Raw genomic sequence first — 19,663 nt, 5'->3', positions numbered from 1 at the left:
CAGCAAGCTCAGCTGTTCATCCAGGAGCCAAATAGATGGAAGGCCATTGGGAATCGGCAGTGCGTGACAGCAGCGGCCACGTGCTGAACTTGCAGACAAAGGGGCCTTGGTGTGACCTCCCCGTTGCTGAAATCTGGACCATGAAATATGCATGGCGCTGCTGGGGGGCCAGAAACCCCAGCCACTCCAGGGCTCAACTGCTGAATTATTGAGTGCAGGACTTTGCGCAACCGAGCAAATCCCTCTGAACAGGTGCCACAAGCTGCAGCAGCTGAAAAGTGAAAAGTTCTGACTCGGAAGAGGAGTCTCGATGGGAGGAAATAGAAATTGTATTGGAGGGGGGGTCAGAGAAAACCCAAGAGCATTTCCTTTTGTAATTGGGGGGACAGACGGACAGAAAGCTAACCATTTCCCTGCAAGTCTGTACCTCCAGGATATTCTCAATCCATCCCAATTCCTGCACCAAACAGGCATCATATGATTGAACTTCTCACCCCAATTCTACTCCATGTGTTTTGTGTTTTTATCTTGCATTTTTATGCTGTGAACCACCCTGAGATCTACAGATGAAGGGCAGTACGTATACAACTCTATTTATTTATTTTTTAAAGAGACATCATCTCCCACCCGGGTAGACATTCTCTGAACATCCCCACTCCTCCGTAGTCCTCTTCTATCAATGCTACAATCTAAATGGATGTCATATACCTGACACGATAAACAACTACCTGACATTCAGAAGACATCTTAAGGCAGCCCTGTTCAGGGAAGTTTTTAATGTGTGATATTTTACTGTATTTTTGGTTTCCATGGAAGCCACCCAGAGTGGCTGGGGAGGCCCAGCCAGATGGGCGGGGTATAAATAATAAATTATTATTATTATATATTATTATTCAACGGATGCACGCAGGAATGTCGCTGCCCATTGAACCGACTAGCACCTGACACTCCAGTGAGTTTGTGGCAATTTTGAGCCTGTAGGCAGTGCAACAAGAAACCCTCCTCCGCAATGGGAGGGTGGGTTTTTAAGTTCTGTGAGCCCAGGGCACTGCAGGCACCAGGTGATCAGCTCTTTCCCCAAATCCATGTGAATGGGATTCATCTGGCCATCCTGCAGGCTGGGATTAGGTCTCCTTAAGGAGTAGGATCACAGCTCAGAGGCAGAGAACGCTATTTGCACAGAGAAGGTTCGATCCCCGGTATCGCCAGTTAAAATGATCAAATAGGCGGCGCAGGGGGAAAGACTTGCCTGAGACCCTGGAGAAACCCTGGGGCAGTTGGACAAAGAAGTCTGTCCTGGTATAAAGCAGCTTCCTACGTTTCTCTGCAGTTATCAGAAGAGGAGGCTGAAATCCAGGACACATATTTGCAAGGAAAAGGCATTTTAAGCCATTTAACCAGCGGAGGCAGAGGGACTGGCAGCGGGTGGGCTTGATTTATTACTGCATTTCTCATCACAGGCCCTCTATCAAAATAGGTTGGCGAAGCTCCGGAATGACTGCCCACAGGCAACAAGGCAAAGAAAAGCAGGCAAGCTATATCGTATCAGGGACAGTATTTGCATGGTTATGGCGGAAGCAGTTTCTCCCTGAAGAGAGGGGCAAAGTATTTTTATTTATTTATTGTTATTCCTGTTTTATACTGTATTTTATGCTGTTTTTTGTTGCATCAATTAAGTGTTTTAAATTTGTTGTTAACTGCCCTGACTCCGGTTTTCTGAACCGGGAAGGATGGGGTATAAATAAAAATTTATTATGATTATTATTTATTATATTTCTTACGGTCCTTGCTGCATTCGCATGACAGCCCTCTGTGCCCTGGTTGGTGTTGGTGCTGACTTAAAGCCCTAAACGGCCTCGGTCCTGTATACCTGAAGGAGCGTCTCCACCCCCATACTTCAGCCCAGACACTGAGATCCAGCGCCGAGGGCCTTCTGGCGGTTCCCTCATTGCGAGGAGTGAGGTTACAGGGAACCAGACAGAGGGCCTTCTCAGTAGTGGCGCCGGCCCTGTGGAACAACCTCCCTTTAGATGTGAAGGAAATATGCAGCTATCCTATCTTTAAAAGACATCTGAAGGCAGCCCTGTTCAGGGAAGTTTTTAATATTTAATGCTGTACTGTTTTTAACATTTGATTGGGAGCGGCTCAGAGTGGCTGGGGAAACTCAGCCAGATGGGCGGGGTATAAATAATAAATTATTATTATTATTATTGGTCACTCAAACTCCTCTGCACCCTAACAGAATAAGGCGGCTGCACAGCCCACACCCCTTCATACACCATTTTCTATTTCTGCACCTGGCAAATCTAGGCTGCAGCGGAGGATCTCCAGCCCCTGCCCACAGATCACGCTGTGGCAGTCACGGGCCCCAGCCTCCCAACACTCCAGGCCAGCCACGTCGGCCACGTGGCAGAATCTGCTGCTGACAAAAGACAGGCTGTCCTCGCGAAGGTGCCAGAGCGTCAGCCGCTGGTCCACCGAAACAGAGAGGAGGAAGTCCGGCTGCAGGAGCCTCACCCCCGTCACGTGAGCTGCATGGGCGCAGAGCCTCGAGGAGTTTCTGATAAGGCGGATGCCGGTCCCGGCGACGGCTTCCTGGGCAATGTCACTTCCAGCATCCACTTCAACGGCGTTGAGAGAGATGGAGCCGTCATCGCTGCCACTGGCCACCAGGAAATGCCCGTCGGCTGCTTGCTGGACGTGGAGGCTGTTCACTCCACAGCTGTGAGCCTGGATAGTCAGGACTGGGGTACCCAGGTCTGGAAAACACACACAGGCAAAGGAAGTGTACAAGGCTGGGAGGAAGCGCAAAGGGTGATATACACTTGAAAAAGAAGGTATACCTAGGAGGGTCACAAACAGGGTGGGCAGGTATGGGGGACTCCCTGGTTCTGAACTGTGCCCCTGAAGGACCAGGTGAGTAGCCTGGGAGTCATTTTGGACTCATGACTGTACATGGAGGCACAGGTCAACTCTGTGTCTTGGGCGGCTGTCTAGCTGCTCCATCTGTTATGTCGGCTGAGACCCTACCTGCCTGCAGACCGTCTCACCAGAGTGGTGCATGCTCTGGTTATCTCCTGCTTGAATTACTGTAATGTGCTGTACATGGGGCTATCTTTGAAGGTGACCCAGAAACGACAACTAATCCAGAATGCGGGTGCTAGGACCGTATAACACCGGTCCTAAAAGATCTGAATTGGCTCCCAGTACACATTTCCGAGCACAATTCAAAGTGCTGGTGTTGACCTTTAAAGCCGTAAATGGCCTCAGCCCAGTATACTTGAAGGAGCGTCTCCACCCCCATCGTTCAACCAGGACACTGAGGTCTGGCTCCAAGGACCTTTTGGAGGTTCCCTCCTTGTGTAAAGTGGAATGCTCTCCCGGCAGATGTCAAAGAGTTAAGCAAATATATAAATTTAGACATCTGAAGGCAGCCTTGGTTCAGGAAGGTTTTAAGATTTGAATTGTATTTATTTTTGCTTTATTCATTCTTTCATTGAGAGCTGCATCCCCATAGTGGCTGGGGCAACCCAATCACATGGGCTGAGTATAAGAAATAGAATCATGGTATCACAGAGTTGGAAGGGACCACAAGGATCATCTAGAGAGCCAGTGTGGTGTAGTGGTTAAGAGAGGTGGACTCGTAATCTGGTGAACCAGGTTCGATTCCCCACTCCTCCACATGCAGCTGCTGGGTGACCTTGGGCCAGTCACACTTTTCTGAAGTGCCTCACTCACCTCACAGAGTGTTTGTTTTGGGGGAGGAAGGGAAAGGAGATGGTTAGCTGCTTTGAGACTCCTGAAGGGGAGTGATAAAGCGGGATATCAAATCCAAACTCTTCTTCTTCTTCTAGTCCTGCCCCCTGCAATGCAGAAATCTTCGGCCCAACATGGGGCTCAAACCCACAACCCTGAGACTGAGTCTCATGCTCTACCCTAGGCTTCCTCAACCTCGGCCCTCCAGATGTTTTTGGCCTCCCATGACCCCTAGCTAGCAGGACCAGTGGTCAGGGATGATGGGAATTGTAGTCTCAAAACATCTGGAGGGCCAAGGCTGAGGAAGCCTGCTCTACCCACTGAGATGTCCTGGTTATACAATGAACAACAACAACTTTAAGGGTGCACAAACAGGGCAGTCAACACAACCACCTACCCAGAAGCTTGATTTCTGTGCCTTCCGCCTTCAAGGCCTCTGCAGCACGCTTAAGGGTAGGGGCGAGATCCCAGAATGCAATGCTCCCGTCGGTGGCAGCGCTGCTCAACAAGTGTCTTCTATAAAATAAAGATGAATGGGTAAGATTAGCTTCCTAGGGCCTGATGGGTCGGCAGTAGTAAACTCAGGGGAGGTGCATCTTAAGCACACCGGGGGGGGGGGGTTGTAGCCACTCCATTCTCACCTTTCTCCATCTGCTGTCTTACATGCAAATGCCTGGACCTTCAGGACGCAGTGCTGATGGTGAAAGGATTCTGCCACAAGCTGCAGCTTCTGGGCATGCTCAAGCAGCAGGAAGAGGCTATGCAGACATGAGAGGAGTGAAGTCAGTCCAAGGAAAAGAGTCTCCGACTTCAAAGAGGGGGAAAGGGCCACATCCTTTGTAACAAGCGCTACAGTTTCCTTTCTGTTCATGTTCCCTTCTCTAGTTTGGGGAAAGTGCTGCTCTGGGAAACGTAAAAAGGTAAAGGGACCCCTGACCATTAGGTCCAGTTGTGACCGACTCAGGTTGCGGCGCTCATCTCACTTTATTGGCCGAGGGAGCCGGCGTACAGCTTCCGGGTCACGTAGCCAGCATGACTAAGCTGCTTCTGGCAAACCAGAGCAGCGCATGGAAACGCCGTTTAACTTCCCGCCAGAGTGGTACCTATTTATCTACTTGCACTTTGACGTGCTTTCGAACTGCTAGGTTGGCAGGAGTAGGGACCGAGCAACGGGAGCTCACCCCGTCATGGGGATTCAAACCGCCGACCTTCTGATCGGCAAGTCCTAGGCTCTGTGGTTTAACCCCCAGTGCCACCCACATCCCTCTGGGAAATGTAGGAAGAAGCATTTACTCCATTCTGGCCCTCGTCTTCCCATCTCTGGATTTTTGCCAGGCAGGTGGGAAAAGCCCACCCCCCACCCCAGCTATAAAGGTAAAGGGACCCCTGACCATTAGGTCCAGTTGTGGCCGACTGGGGTTGCGGCACTCATCTCGCTTTACTGGTCGAGGGAGCCGGCGTACAGCTTCCGGGTCATGTGGCCAGCATGACTAAGCCGCTTCTGGCGAACCAGAGCAGCGCACGGAAACGCTCACCCCAGCTATACAGGCCCCTAAAAGGGAGAGCCCAACCATCTTCCTTACCGGACAGAGCCATCACTGCAAGCAGCAGCTAGGAAGAGCAAGGGACCTGGAAGCTCTGGGTACTCCACATCAGCCAGGACCTCAATAGACATATACCTGGAACACAGAAGTTATCAGTTACCTTCTCTGGGACACACTATCCAAACCCAGAGCAGTGAAAAAGTTACACACACACACACACAAGCTGGAAAGTGGCACGTGTTGCCTACTATGGACTCGGCGCCCAAAGTCCTCCCTATTCTCTCTGTACTAATGTATTCTTAAGCACGAGTACAGCAGAACAGGGAAGGGGGGAATTCTGAGACTGGAAAATTAAGCAAACAGACCTTTATACTTTTTTTGCTGCTGTTATTGACATTGTTTTATTCTGCTAGTTTTGTTTTTAATCTCCTGCTGCTACAATATTGTTAGACAGGGTTGTGTATTTTAGATTATTTGTTTGATTTCTCACCCACCTCTCATCATCGGATTTTGTGCTTTTTAATACTGTGAACTGCCCTGAGATCTGTGGATGAAGGGCAGTATACAAATTTGATAAATTAAATAAAATAAAATAAACAAGATCTCAGGGTGGGTTACAACCATTTAAAAATACGTTAAAATAAGTTTAAAACAAATTACAGCCAAAATAATAGGGTAGAGTCTAGTCTAGTCTAGTCTAGTCTAGTCTAGCCTGCCTGCCTGCCTGCCTGCCTGCCTGCCTGTCTGTCTGTCTGTCTGTCTATCTCAAGTCTTCCAGGCTGGATGTGAATATTGTGCCCACTTGTGTGACAATAGGAAAAGCCTGTGTGTGTGTGTGTGTGTGTGCTTGTGGGGGGGTGTTGTTTGTTGGTAAAGGGGTTAGCAAGATAGAGTGCAGATTTCACATTCCCTATATGAGCATCAATAACATCTCCAGTGTGGGTTGACTGCTCTTTGAGAACCCATGACCCTGTCTAAGAATGCACATTCCTGGGAAAGGCCACAGCTACTACCTGGTCTCTGGGTCCATTTTGACGAGCTTGTGCCTGTTCTTCCTGCGGTCCCACTGCTCATCCAGGCGGTGAGAAGCCACGTGGACCAGCTGATGGACCACACCGCCGCTAGAGCCATGGCTGGGGCTGAGCAGCATCCGGTAACACTCAATCTGGGCCCGTCCTCCAGCTGAGAAGAGGGTGGCAGAGATACTTCCTGCCTTGGGCTGAGTGTCCTTGGCCACAGCCAGAGCTCTCACGCTCGAGATGTGGTCGCCCAGAGCCACAAGCTGGGTCACCGTATGAGACTGCGCCCTGTAGCTCAGAATATTGACCATGCCGTCCTCGCTGCCGGTGGCAAGGGTGCTCAGCGGCTCCTGCCCGGGTGCCTGCAAAACCCCGATGTGGCAAACACATGTCAGTTCCCGCCCATGCAGGGACTCCTTGAGGATGCGCTGCCCGCCTTGCGCGTCTCGACTTTGGTGCACCATCACATCCCCGGATTTGACGTAAGCAAAGGTTCCCGCCTGGAGGCGGTGGGCGTAGCTCCAGGAGCGGTGGCCGCCACCGCAAGGGACAGACAGCAGCATCTCGTTGCTGCTGGCGCTCCAGAGAACAAAGCGGTCAGCGTGGAAGCCCAGGACCCACATGCTCCCATCGGGGCCGAAGCGCAGCTCCTCCAGCCACTCCAGGCCCTTGCATGGCCTGTGCTTCCTCAGCACGTGCAGCTGGCGGCCTTGTACCTGCAGCTGGCGGTAGCAGCTGTCCCGGCCAGTGCTGTAGACAAAGTCCTGGTGGCAGGTGATGGAGGTGACGCCAAGCTTTCCATGTAGGCCGAAGAGCAGCGAGACGGGGCCGTCAGCAAGCGGCTCTTCCCCTGTGAGAGGAAAGGCCGGGCCAGGCAAACCAGAGACCCCCTCTGGGTCTGAGGAGCCGACTCCTGCTCCTCTGCTCAAGGCCTGAGCTGGCTTGCACTCAAACAGCATGAGGGAGCCCCTGCGGTCGCCGCAGAGCAGCAGCTCTCCCTGGGACGTGAAGGCGGCGCACGTGTGCCATCGCTGCTTGCAGAGCGGCAGGCGGAAGCATCGCTTCACCACCACAGCGACTCCCTCGGGTGGGCCAAGAGAGACCTCCAGCCACAGCAGGGAACCGGCTGCTCCAGAAACAAAGAGGCTGCAAGCACTGGGATCCTGCCCTGCGTAGGAGGCCCAACTCAGGCTGTGCACTTTCCCCTCGTACAGCTTCAGCTCCTTGCTTTCTGCGGGGCTACAGAGAGGGAAGACGTTAACCTGTCCCAACAGGTTGCCCATGGCACACAGCGCGACGCCACTGATGAGCACAGAGACTTCTAGGAGGCTGTAGGACCGATACGCAGCATCCTCAAGGACCAACGCCCAGGCTTTGGAGCTCAGGTCATAGGCGTAGACGGCCCCGGCGTCCGTCATCACAAGGAGGTGGTTTACATCCACCAGCTTCACCGCTCTGGGAGATCCTTTTCGGCGAGGTGAGGGGAAGTCCAGCCGCACGAGGCTGTTCCCGCCGTCGCTCTGCCCTTTAAGGAGCCACTGCCTGATGCCAGAATCGGCCCCGCCTGTGAACACCCAGCCCCGCCTCTCGTGGGCGGCGACTGCCCGGAGGCCACGCCCCTTGTGCCCTTTGAAACGGTGAACGATCTCGCCCCGGTAGTTCCACACAAGGCAAGCGGCGTCTTCTCCAATGCTGAGGACGTAACTGCTCAGCAGGCGCACCGACCAGACCCGAGACTGGTGCCCGTAGCACACCAGCAAGCATGGGACAGGGTCATGGGGCGACCTGAGGTCGCCGACGCCCCACAGCCGCAGGCTCCTGTCATCTGAGGCCGAGGCCAAGATGCTTTTGCTCTCTGAGAAGCAGATGCTGAAGATGACGCCCTTGTGCCCGTTGATCCTGCTTCGGGGCTTCACCCTGCCTGTGTCGTCCGGTGGGTCGGCTGCGCACCAGACCACCAGCTGGTTAAAGACTGTGCCAGCCACCAGCACCAGCGTGTCCCAGCTGCTCCCAACCAGGTGGGCTGAGTAGAGGATGCACTTCTCCTGGCAGTGCACTTCTCGAAGGGTCCTCTGGCCAGCGCAGTCGTACAGGGCCAAGGAGTTGTGGCCCAGGGCCAAAGCCACACAGCCGGGTGCCTCCAACCACTGCAGGTCCCAGATCCAGTCGTGCAGCTCGCGGAAAGGAAAGAGTTCGGCTAGTTTTGCTGTGCCGCCTTGGAAGCTGAGCTCCAAAACGACGAGGCCTTTGCCTCCAAAGACAGCTAGGGCGGTTGGTCCTGGGGCCGCATCCTGCTGCTCCTTGATACCGTGGACATTATGGTTTCGAAGGACTTTCTTATAGCATCTTGCTGACTGGCTGGCATCAGGCTCCAGGGAGTAGATGGCAAGGTAGGGTCCTTCACCTGGAGGAAAAGAGGCTAGAATCACCTCATTTGATATATAGATGATGATAGATAGATAGATAGATAGATAGATAGATAGATAGATAGATGATAGATAGATAGATAGATATATAGATAGATAGATAGATAGATAGATAGATAGATAGATAGAGTGTACTCTTTCCAGTAGCATCCATCCTCACAAACATGATCCACACACAACCTCCATACCAGCCCAGGTACACCTTGAGCAGCGCCTGGCATAGCTGTCTACGTTTCCCTTTTTTAAAAGGGAAATTCCCTTATTCCGAATAGGATTCCTCACAAGAAAAGGGAAAAGTTGACAGCTATGGCGCCTGGTCCCACTATGAAAGATACACCAAGGCCGAATCTGGTATTGCTTCTGATGCAGCTTTCGTAAGGCCTCTTGTCAAACTGTCCCTTAGAAATCACATTACCCACAACTTTTGCCCTGCTTGGAATGGGAACAGGTTTCTGATAGGCCCCCCACTTCCCATCATCTGTAGGAGCATCATTTCCCCAGCAACAGGACTTATGAAATCCAAGAAACCACCTTGCAGGAGCTCTGGGCTCCTCCCCTGGCTTGGTGCCTGCCTGTCCCACTGTAATGCAACTATCTTGCCTTGATTCCTGCTTTGCTTGGCTATTCAGCTTGGTAGAATCTGGCTTTGAAACCATTACGGTGGTACCTCGGTTGCATACGCTTCAGGTTACATACGCTTCAGGTTGCAGACTCCGCTAACCCAGAAATAGTACCTTGGCTTAAGAACTTTGCTTCAGGATGAGAACAGAAATTGTGCTCCGGTGGCACGGCGGCAGCGGGAGGCCCCATTAGCTAAAGTGGTCCTTTAGGTTAAGAACAGTTTCAGGTTAAGAACGGACCTCCGGAACGAATTAAGTACTTAACCCGAGGTACCACTGTATCATGCCTCGTTTCACCAAATGTTCAGTGCCATGGCTTAGTATCTGACACACTTGACATAATGTTACCTGTTGCTCTGCTCACCAGATGTTGCAACTCACACCACCCCTGACCACAGCTGTTGGGACTCCAGCAACATGGGATGGCTACCTTGTGGGCTGCCATTGCCTCAGGATATTCTGGCCCTCCTGCATACCTGCAATAAGGTGATCATCCACAATCTCCAGAGCTGTGATAGGAGCCAGCAGCAGTTCTGTTTCCATCGCTGAACAAGGATTGGAAGTGAGGGCTCCTGTTGATTCGCTTCCTCTTACATAAGACATCTGAGGAAGAAAGTCGGGGGGAACAGTAATAAATGCTGCAGATATTCCATAGCTTTAGGTGTTGGATATAAAAGTATACTGCCATTTGGCTTGGAAGGTAGAAATTGTTTGGAGCTGGATTAGAGCTACTCCAGATAAAAGTCAGCATGGTCTAGCTAGCAGGTAACTCACATCACTGAGCACTAGGGATGGGGTGGGAAACCTCATTCCCTGGCCTAATTTCATGCAGATAGGAAGGAAGGAAAAATGGAAGGAAAAGGGGAAGCCAAGAAGAAAGTGAGCTGGGAGACAGAGAAGGAAGTGTATTGTCCACTTTTTGTTCCAATCCTACCCAAAACCACCAGCCACGTGCCCCCCCCCAACTACCCCTGAGGGAACGCAGCCCTGGACAATAAAAAAAGGTCCCCATCCCTGGCATGCAGGGATGAGATGCCACTTGCTAGAGGGAGAGCAAATGTAAATGTTGTTCTCGGTTTAGACCGGAGAGGCCTCTGTTCAAATCCCACCTCAGCCAAAGTCTCGGACGAAAGATGCTTTGCTGGTTCTAACCAAAATCTGTACAATGGGAACAAGCTGACTTTGCTCAATCCTTATGACAATGAAATGATTTAACCTCTGAAGCACTTGGTGAACGACGGGGCTTTTTATTTGATAATAAAAGTGGTCTGAACAGGAGTGTACTTGCCTGTTCTGAGAAGCCCCTGGATGCCGCTGCGCGACAGTATTTTTTGTGTGTGGCAAACTTTTGGTCAGCCTCTTATACTGGCAGATACGAAACAAAACCAGGGAGGGCCGTTGAACATATAAATGGGAGAGACTGGATAAAAGAGCCCGCTCCCCGTGGAGGAACAGCAGGCACAGAACGAATGGGATGCTTAAGCTGGAGAAACTGCGGGTTTGTTGGCACACATTACTGCCTGAAGTGGAAAGGGCAACACACTTCTGGTGGCACAAGTTTCCACAGACCAGGGCTTGCAGGAGAGAAAGTGGGCAGGCATGTCAGGGATGGGGGGAGCCTTGACCCAGGAACACCTGGGCGGCCACAAGGACCCCGTCCTGGTTTAAGCCACAGAATGCTTCTAGCCTAATGCTTAGCGAAGCGAGGGCGCTGCAGCCAGAGCTTCGTGCACAGCCTGGGGAAGAGGCAGGGAAGGCGCGCGCACACGCTCGCAGAGGGAGAGGCAAGACCCGCGTGGCAGCGCCGGGAGGGAGAGAAGCAAAGCAGAGGCCACCATATCGCGAGAAACCAGGTCGCCCTACCTCGCTCTCTCTCTCTCGCGCGCGGGCGCAGACCCCATGGACCAATTGGGAGGCTTCTTCCGAGCTTCCAAGACACGGAGGGATGCTGTTGGCCAGCGGAAGTTCTCTCCCAGGCCGCCGAGACTGATTGGTAGTTAAAGGCCGGCAAAGGCAGGAAGATAATTTCTTAAAGGCACAGCTCTATCTAAACACATTAAAAAAAAAAAAATCCTTCCAGTAGCACCTTAAAGACCAACTAAGTCAGTTCTTGGTATGAGCTTTCGTGTGCATGCACACTTCTTCAGATACACTGATAGGTAGCCATGTTGGTCTGCCATAGTCAAAACAAAACAAAAAAAATTCCTTCCAGTAGCACCTTAAAGACCAACTAAGTCAGTTCTTGGTATGAGCTTTCGTGTGCATGCACATATAGATAAATATAGCTATACGTACATAGCTATACTGTATTAAGGTAAAAGGTCAATAGAAAGGTATATGTTTATAGCTATAAACACTGTACACATAATATGTATGTATTTACACACACACACAATGTGCATATATGTGCCAAAACAAGAAGAAAATAAAATTTAAAATAAAAGGTTACCAGCTGACATTAACAGTGATAATTTCCCAACAGTTAGGGGGGGGATTTAAGTTACATGAAAGAACACTGTAAGCAATTGAAAACATTGGCAGGTTTTTAAAAACACTTGCAATGAAGCGAGAATTATGATAAAAATTGAGATTTAAGAAAATATGGGAAATATGATATGATGCAGTTTGAAAAGAATATCTGGGGAAACCACGGATGGGGTGGAGGGAAGTTTGGGGATTCTGAGAATCCTATTTGTAAAATTATTATGATTAGTGTATGATGATAAATTTTAAAAGTGATAATGATTTTTTTTAAAAAAAAAATCCCATCGGTTAGGGTTGCCAAAAACCCACAACTTGCCAAAGATCCAGAACAAGCTGCTGCCTTCCTGAAATTCCCCTTGGGTGTCCCCTTCGCCCTTAAAATCTTGGTAATGTATGGATGTATGGCAGCCCTACATACAATCCCAATTTAAACATATAGGTAGGTAATCCGTGTGTCCAAATAGTTATCTAAATGAGATTGACAATGGCAAGCGGTGCATTCAAATGTATAAAGGGCACTGAGATCTCAGACCACTGAGTAGATGATGGTGGGTTTTTTTTTCTTTTTTCTTTCCAGCGTTCTGGTATATCTCAGCCACCACCGCAGGGTTCCCTCCCCCCAAAAGCTCCGAAAGTTCTTATTCAGGCAATGCCTTTATTAGGCCAACCAAAAGGTCCACAAGATAGCAAGTTTTTGAGTTCTCCAGAACTCTACAGCAACTCCCAGAGTTCATCCAGCTCAACCACCAGCCTATGCAAGAAAATCAACAGCTCTAGCATGCTTCAAAAGTGGGCAGCTATTCCCTGCTTAAAAACCTCTTAAGGACGCAGTGTTACCTTCCAAGACATTCTCTTCTACTGTTGAACAGCTTATACCATTCCATTAAGAGTGTAGAACCATTGAAATTAATCGACACACCTAATTTAGGTCCATTCATTTCAACGGGTCTTCCTCTGAGTGGAACTTAGGCTATCTGGGAACCAGGTGCGGCAGGGTTGTTGCTGGGCCATCACATCACATGTGATGAAGCAGTAGCTACTGCGGCCACATCTCCAATACCTTGAGTTCATTAACTCCTTCCACATGTGAGTGGTGTGTTGATGTTGCTTCCAGTAGTCCCTGATCAGTTTGTACTAAAGGAGTTTCCAGGGACACGTGGGGTTGATTTTAGTTTTCTTAGCTGAATGTGTTTTCCTCTCCTGTTGTGGGTGGAACACACATTGGATCTAGGGCAGAGTCAGTATCTTTCTGATGCTGGCATAATTTAAATACAGGATTTATCTGGCCGTTACTTATCAAAAAGGTGACCTAGTTGACTGTGTAAAAAGCCATAAAAACATTCGCCATGCAGTTTTCATATCAAGACATTCATTCGCAGAATATAACCAAGATTGTGACCAGATTGGAGCTAATAAAAGTGGGACAAAGGTTGAAAAACTGTCAACTTGTCATCTCCACAATATAATCAAAGGCTATTTTTTTATTTACAGCCTGCTTTAACTTTGTGTTTGAAGCACTAGGACATGGCTCACAATAAAGGTCTACAAATGGAGCATTTGCTCCTAAAACTGGATCATGGTGTAAGAGACATACAAGAGATTTTATCCTTCATGAGAAAAATAATAATAATACCTTTATTGTCAATGTACAACCTGTGAACAATGAAATTAACCAAGCCTCCCTCCCCCACCACAAACACTCAATCTCATTGCACTCTGTGTGCTTGTCGCACAACACACCAACCCCGAAAGTCAGTTGCACTATATTATTTTCCGTTCAACAGCCTAACAGCCCACGGATAGAAACTGTTTTTTAGCCTGTTAGTACCACTGATTATACTTCTATATCTCCTGCCCGAGGGTAGAAGATTAAAGAGGTGCTAGCCGGGGTGTGAATCGTCCCTGAGAATTTTTATTGCTCTCCTAAGGCAACGATCCCTTGCAATGTCATCTAGCAGGCTCAGGGGACAGCCCATGATATAATGTGCTGTGTTTACCACCCTCTGTAAAGACTTTCTGCCATGGCTGTCAAATCATGCACCACACTGTGATACAATATGAGAGGACACTTTCTATTGTGGACCGGTAGAAGGAGGTCATCAATTGTTGTTTAACATTGTTCTTTCGCAATACCCTGAGAAAATGGAGTCTCTGTTGGGCCTTCCTAACCACCTGAGTTATATTGTTTTTCCAAGTGAGGTCTTCACTAAGGTAAACTCCCAGAAAAAGCTGCATCAGGCTTTATCTTTAAAGGTAAAGGTAAAGGTAAAGGTACCCCTGCCCGTACGGGCCAGTCTTGCCAGTCTCTAGGGTTGTGCGCTCATCTCACTCTAGAGGCCGGGAGCCAGCGCTGTCCGGAGACACTTCCGGGTCACATGGCCAGCGTGACAAGCTGCATCTGGCGAGCCAGCGCAGCACACGGAAACGCCGTTTACCTTCCCGCTGGTAAGCGGTCCCTATTTATCTACTTGCACCCGGAGGTGCTTTCGAACTGCTAGGTTGGCAGGCACTGGGACCGAGCAACGGGAGCGCACCCCGCCGCGGGGATTCGAACCGCCGACCATGTGATTGGCAAGTCCTAGGCGCTGAGGTTTTACCCACAGCGCCACCCGCGTCCCTTAGGCTTTATCTTACTTTTGTAATTTAAATGCTTTAGGAATAACACCACTGGATATAAAGGAAAACGGGCAAGAACATCACCACTTTTTTAAAAAAAATCTCCTATGCTTCTAGAAAAAGCATTTTAATCACTTACAGTTAGAGAGAGAGAGCAGAAAATAAATAGCTGAGTGGGGTGGGGGGATTGCTTGCAGTTTAACGCCAAGCCTGGAAATTCTAGGCACCGAGAGACTAATGAACAGAGACTCGCTTTGGGCCCCACTACAAAATTAGATGGTGCCCCAGTTCTTAAGAGTAGAAAATAGTAATCTGTGGAATGCATAACTTCATACCCCAATGAGGAATGGGAGGCGCAAAGAAAATGTACGGGTAACAGCTAGGTTTCAAACTTTTATTTGCAGGATAGACAAGCTACCTGACATCTCTGTGTGGAAAACAATAAATAAAATAAATATTAAATAATAAGGGGAAAAAACAACTTTTTGCAAAACACACAAGTGTAGGGAACACACAGAAATACAAAATCCAACGCTGACCAGTTACCTATCAATGCAACCGGCAACATCAAGTCACTTAAATTAGCTAAGGTTAGCAAAGGGTTCAGCTGTGGGCTTGGATACGCATGTCATGCCTTTGGGGCAATTAAGGACATGATTCACAAAGCAAACCTCTCTGCTAACACCACCCTCCCCCCACTCCAGTACAGGTAGCTGAGCCCAGGCAAACATCCATGTGGTCCTGGGTGTGGGATACTGCACAATCCACAGGCCATGCAACTGCTTGCAGCGCTTCCCCATTCGTGGCCCAGGGGTTTTTGGTTTTGTAGATTGCAAACTGGAAAAAGGTGGCATCACATCCTCATCCAATTCATGGCTTCTTAAACCTGAATCAAAGCCCTACATTCTTCTACACTTCAAGTCTCTGCTAGTAAAATATAAATATCTCATGTTAGAGGTGAATAGCCTCTCTAGCACACACACGAACACATTCAAAACAAGATTGCAAAGTCCTAGTTTGGAATGAACAGCAAAATAGGAGGTCTATTTCATGTCCAGCCTTTTGGCATTTCATAAGTACTAAATGAGACAGGACCTTTGAGCCGAGTCTAGATTCTTCTTACTAAACAGTTCCTAAAGGGGACATCTAAGAACTTTAAATTGGCTTGTAAACTATCTGCTAAGCGGTTAAATTTCCAAAGTCATACCAGGGAAAGAAAGCAAGACACTTCAAGGGATACTGAATCCTCGTTGTATCCTATCAGAAGAACACCTACTTCACTCTCCTCACCCCACAAAACCTTGCAGCGGGACTGCAGTAAAGTCACAACCTTAGGCCTATTTCATTAAAATAACCTGCACCAAAATCAATGAAACTTACAAGGATATTGTGGAGGACTGGGTTGACATTTTTTCATCTGGCAGGGCCATGTAGTGGTCGCAAGCCTTAACCTTTCTGCGTTATAAAGCACACTATTAAGGCTGATCTACACAACTCGTGACCCACCAAGCTGACAAGAAGAAGAAGAAGAGGAGGAGTTTGGATCTGATACCCCGCCTTTCACTCCCCTTCAGGAGTCTCAAAGCGGCTAACATTCTCCTTTCCCTTCCTCCCCCACAACAAACACTCTGTGAGGTGAGTGGGGCTGAGAGACTTCAAAGAAGTGTGACTGGCCCAAGGTCACCCAGCAGCTGCATGTGGAGGAGCGGAGATGCGAACCCGGTTCCCCAGACTACGAGACTACCGCTCTTAACCACTACACCACACTGGCTATAAGCCACCGGGACCTGCCTGGGACTACAAAAATAAGGTGGCAGAGTGGAGAAGTTTTTAAGCATCTGCCAGGTTGGTGGGTTGTGTTTGGCTTGGAAGGTCACAGGTTGCACAGGTCTCTAACTAAGGCAATTGACAAGGACCCCAGTAAAAAGGGATGCATGGGATGCACTCATTCCTTGGAATGGAAATTCACTTGCTGCCGACATAAACTGATTCAATATATACAACAATCAACATTCCACAATAACATCAGTTTCTGTCTTCAGGGAGACCTACCGTGTAGGAATGGCAACTTATCAAAGCAAGGAAAATGCCATACAACTTAGCATCCTTTGGACAGGAATGGAGGCACCCGGCTAGATAACTAGCTGCAAGACGGCCACCTTAAAGGCAGCTTTAGGGCATCTCAAGGCATCAGGAGGAAACACGTCAAAATAAAAGTATTTGTGCGGGCGGGGGGACGAGACAATTATATATTTGCTCATCAGGATTGAGCAGCCAGTCTAGGATTTCCAACACCAGCACTGAGAGCTACATGGCAGATAGATTCCATATATTTTGGGTTAAATGTGGATCGCTTTCCTAAAGGATACAACTTATTACAAACTATGAGCTGCAAGGCCCAAAGCAAAAAGATCTCATTTCTCTACAGTGATGGCTACAGCCAAACCCTGCATTTTGCCCTATGTCAAGATGTCCAACAGTGAGGGATTTTGTAACTGGAAATCATCTTTCAATTATATATTAAAAACACCGCGCAATTAATCCCAGCTTTCCTAACAGCGATGAAAGTGTTTATCTACAGTCGTAAGCTTCCTGTGGTCACATTGAATGCTACAGGAATCTTCTCTGTATCTTACTGAAGTTCCACTTTATCTTTCTACTTCATCTCCTTTTTCCAACATCACTTCCTTTTTATTACTGACACCTGTTAGAAAGAAATATATCCTCAGGCCAACACAAAAGGGAAAAGGGCCAACTCTGGCTCATGCTTCAAGTTCAATTACAGGGGGAAAGCCTCTCTGATTAGCCTCATCTCAAAAAAGATATTGTAGAGCTGGAACAGGTGCAGAAAAGGACTGTTGCTTGGGTTTTGTTTTGTTTTGTTTTGAGTTTGGGGAGCAGGGAATTGAGTAAGGGGAAACATGAAAGAGGTTTGTAAAATTATGCATGGTGCAGAAGAGATTCTGGACAAACTGAAGGGAATAATACATTTATGGCATTCAAGATGATGGCCACTGGTTTAGATAGTTTTATAAGAGGATTAGACAAATTCATGCAGGATAAGGCAATCATCAACTACCCATGATGTCTATAAGAAAGCTAAGGGTGGAATTCAACATTGCACTTAGGTGATTACTCCATCAAGGCAAGAATTTTGGGTTGCCTTGTGGAATAATCCCTCCTTTTCTCCCTCCGCATGCTGTTTCAGGGGTTCTCCCAATTCCCCCAGAACTAATTTCAGACGGTGCAAAGCGGCTTCCCTTGATGGGACTCATTAGCTGAATCCCGCTCTCCATGTTCAGATGCCATGTGTCTCCTGAGCAAAAAGGTAAAGGTGGAAGACCCCTGGATAGTTAAGTCCAGTCAAAGGCGACTATGGGGTTGTGGCGCTCATCTCACTTTCTGGCGTTTGTCCACAGAAAGCTTTCCGGGTCATGTGGCCAGCAGGACTAAACTGCTTCTGGCACATTGGAACACTGTGACGGAAACCAAAGTGCACGGAAACGCTGTTTACCCTCCCGCCGCAGAGGTACCTATTTATCTACTTGCACTGGCGTGCTTTCGAACTGCTAGGTTGGCAGGAGCTGGGACAGAGCAACGAAAGCTCACCCTGTTGCGGGGATTCAAACCGCTGACCTTCAGATTGGCAAGCCCAAGAAGCTCAGTGGTTTAGACCACAGCGCCACCCGCGTCCCTACTGTCTCTTGAGCAGCAAGAATGGAAAAGGACTATCAGTTTCATGTCCTGCTTTTCAGAGGAATCTGATTGGCCACTGTGGAAAGCAGGCTGCTGGTATACAGAAGCCTTTAGTTTGATCCAACAGGAATCTTTTTACGTTCAGGATTGTATATATCAATCTGCAAGAAGGAACATGATGTGAGTATGCTGTTAGCCCAAACCAGACACTAAATGGAGTGGAAAATGTCTGGGGGTGGGAGAGGACTCCTTCCAAACAGACTCACAGAGGGGAAAAACCCCAACCGAGCACACAAATCAAGTTACTGAAATGAAAATCTCAACAAATACAGCACACCAGCTGCTATTGCACACTTGAACACTCCCCCCCCCCCGATAATCAACACAATAAATATTTCAGAACCATGTCCTTATTCAGAACCAAGTCTGACCCTGAGAAAAATTCTCCATGATGAGCATTAGAAATCATCCGGAATGACTCCAGCACCTTCAATCCTGAAACTTCCTTAACATACAGCGGCTCAAGACCCCCTTACATAAAGTTAACCTATTATTATGTACTTCTGATGACCTGTGCCTGTGAGTGCTAGGAGCAACAGCTTTGGCCCATAGAGAACCACCTAGAATGAGAAGAGACACTTTCTGAGATCAGTTTTGCTGCTTTACGACAGCAGGTGGGAGGTGCCAGGAACAGCTGCTGCAAACCAGCTCAAGGAGAAGAACTGCATTCCAGCGGGGGGAAATGGCTCAGGATGAAGAAGAGCAACAAACTTGGAGGCTAACTGACTGCACATGCCATGGGGAAGGCTCGCTCAGAGACCTAGAACCAAAGCCAGACATTAAAAAAAAGATGCAGGTGAGAACTGCATCCTAACAACCCAGCCACGGTCCTTTCTTCTGCCTCACCAGTTCTCTTTCACAGTGCATTCCAGACCATACCTCCCTATCCGGTCTCTTGTTTTCTCCAGTCTAGGCTGGATCGCAGCTAGCAATCTCTGCTGAGATATGCGGGGATGGGGGGAAAGTGGGAGATTAGAGGGCTGAAAATGGCTAGTGCAAAAAAGTTTATTCCAAGTCCACGAAAAGGCATCTCCAAGCACTACAGCTCCACATGTACGTTGCTGTAGGATTTGTCCACAGTCCACTCGCTTTGGTCCTCGTCCGCACTGTTTGTATATCGAGCCATCTCCTCTTGGAACTGGAGCTGTCGCCTCTTGTTGGGATCCACATTGATCCAGTTGTTGGCAATCCACTTGGTTCCTTCAGTGACCAAGCAGCCTCCGTGCAAAGAATATTCATCTAGGTCGCCAACCCAGCCTGCAAAGAAATAAGAACCCATGAATGAGAGAAGCCAGGTTTTACACAACAACGGCTCACCCCCGGGATTCCTCCAATTATTGACCCTTGGCTGGCAAATTGGCATGAAATAGAAGAAGAGGAGTTTGGATTTGATATCCCGCATTAACACTACCCTAAGGAGTCTCAAAGTGGCCAACATTCTC

At 48.7% G+C, this 19,663-nt stretch overlaps 2 protein-coding genes across 9 annotated transcripts in view; both read right to left on the bottom strand.

The window, feature by feature from the left end:
- Positions 1 to 199: 199 nt before the first annotated feature.
- On the bottom strand, positions 200 to 11,260 carry WDR6 (WD repeat domain 6). 2 transcript variants are annotated; one of them, XM_083723309.1, is made up of 8 exons: positions 11,229 to 11,260; positions 9,842 to 9,968; positions 6,314 to 8,723; positions 5,340 to 5,435; positions 4,398 to 4,514; positions 4,154 to 4,272; positions 899 to 2,759; positions 594 to 708 (listed from the first exon to the last, which is right to left on the bottom strand). In XM_083723309.1, the coding sequence occupies exons 2-7, from the start codon at positions 9,966 to 9,968 to the stop codon at positions 2,272 to 2,274; spliced, it is 3,357 nt and encodes a 1,118-aa protein (XP_083579435.1). In that variant the 5' UTR covers positions 11,229 to 11,260; the 3' UTR covers positions 594 to 708; positions 899 to 2,271. The 2 variants fall into 2 exon arrangements, with proteins under 2 accessions (XP_083579434.1, XP_083579435.1); XM_083723308.1 differs by lacking the exons at positions 594 to 708; positions 11,229 to 11,260 and adding an exon at positions 200 to 306 and having other exon boundaries at positions 2,298 to 2,759; positions 9,842 to 10,961.
- A 3,585-nt stretch (positions 11,261 to 14,845) lies between these two features.
- P4HTM (prolyl 4-hydroxylase, transmembrane) overlaps positions 14,846 to 19,663 on the bottom strand; it is a 31,839-nt gene continuing 27,021 nt past the window's right edge. The window contains exons 9-12 of one of the 7 annotated variants that reach the window (XR_014560599.1): positions 18,867 to 19,478; positions 18,723 to 18,781; positions 16,231 to 18,322; positions 14,846 to 15,975 (exon numbers count right to left, since the gene is read on the bottom strand). Coding sequence is in view for 1 of the 7 variants with exons in the window: in XM_083724632.1 (XP_083580758.1) it covers positions 19,261 to 19,478 (218 nt within the window). In the remaining 6 variants the exon portion in view is untranslated. Of the gene's footprint in view, positions 19,479 to 19,663 lie in introns of all 7 variants that reach the window. The other 6 variants (XR_014560597.1, XR_014560598.1, XR_014560594.1 and 3 more) reach the window with 6 other exon arrangements.

The sequence above is a fragment of the Podarcis gaigeae genome (genome assembly GCF_964106915.1).
Source record: "Podarcis gaigeae genome assembly, chromosome: 2".
Taxonomy (NCBI): Eukaryota; Metazoa; Chordata; class Lepidosauria; order Squamata; family Lacertidae; genus Podarcis; species Podarcis gaigeae.
The sequence above is the reverse complement of the archived record's forward strand: the minus strand, read 5'-3'. Positions and strand labels throughout refer to the sequence as shown.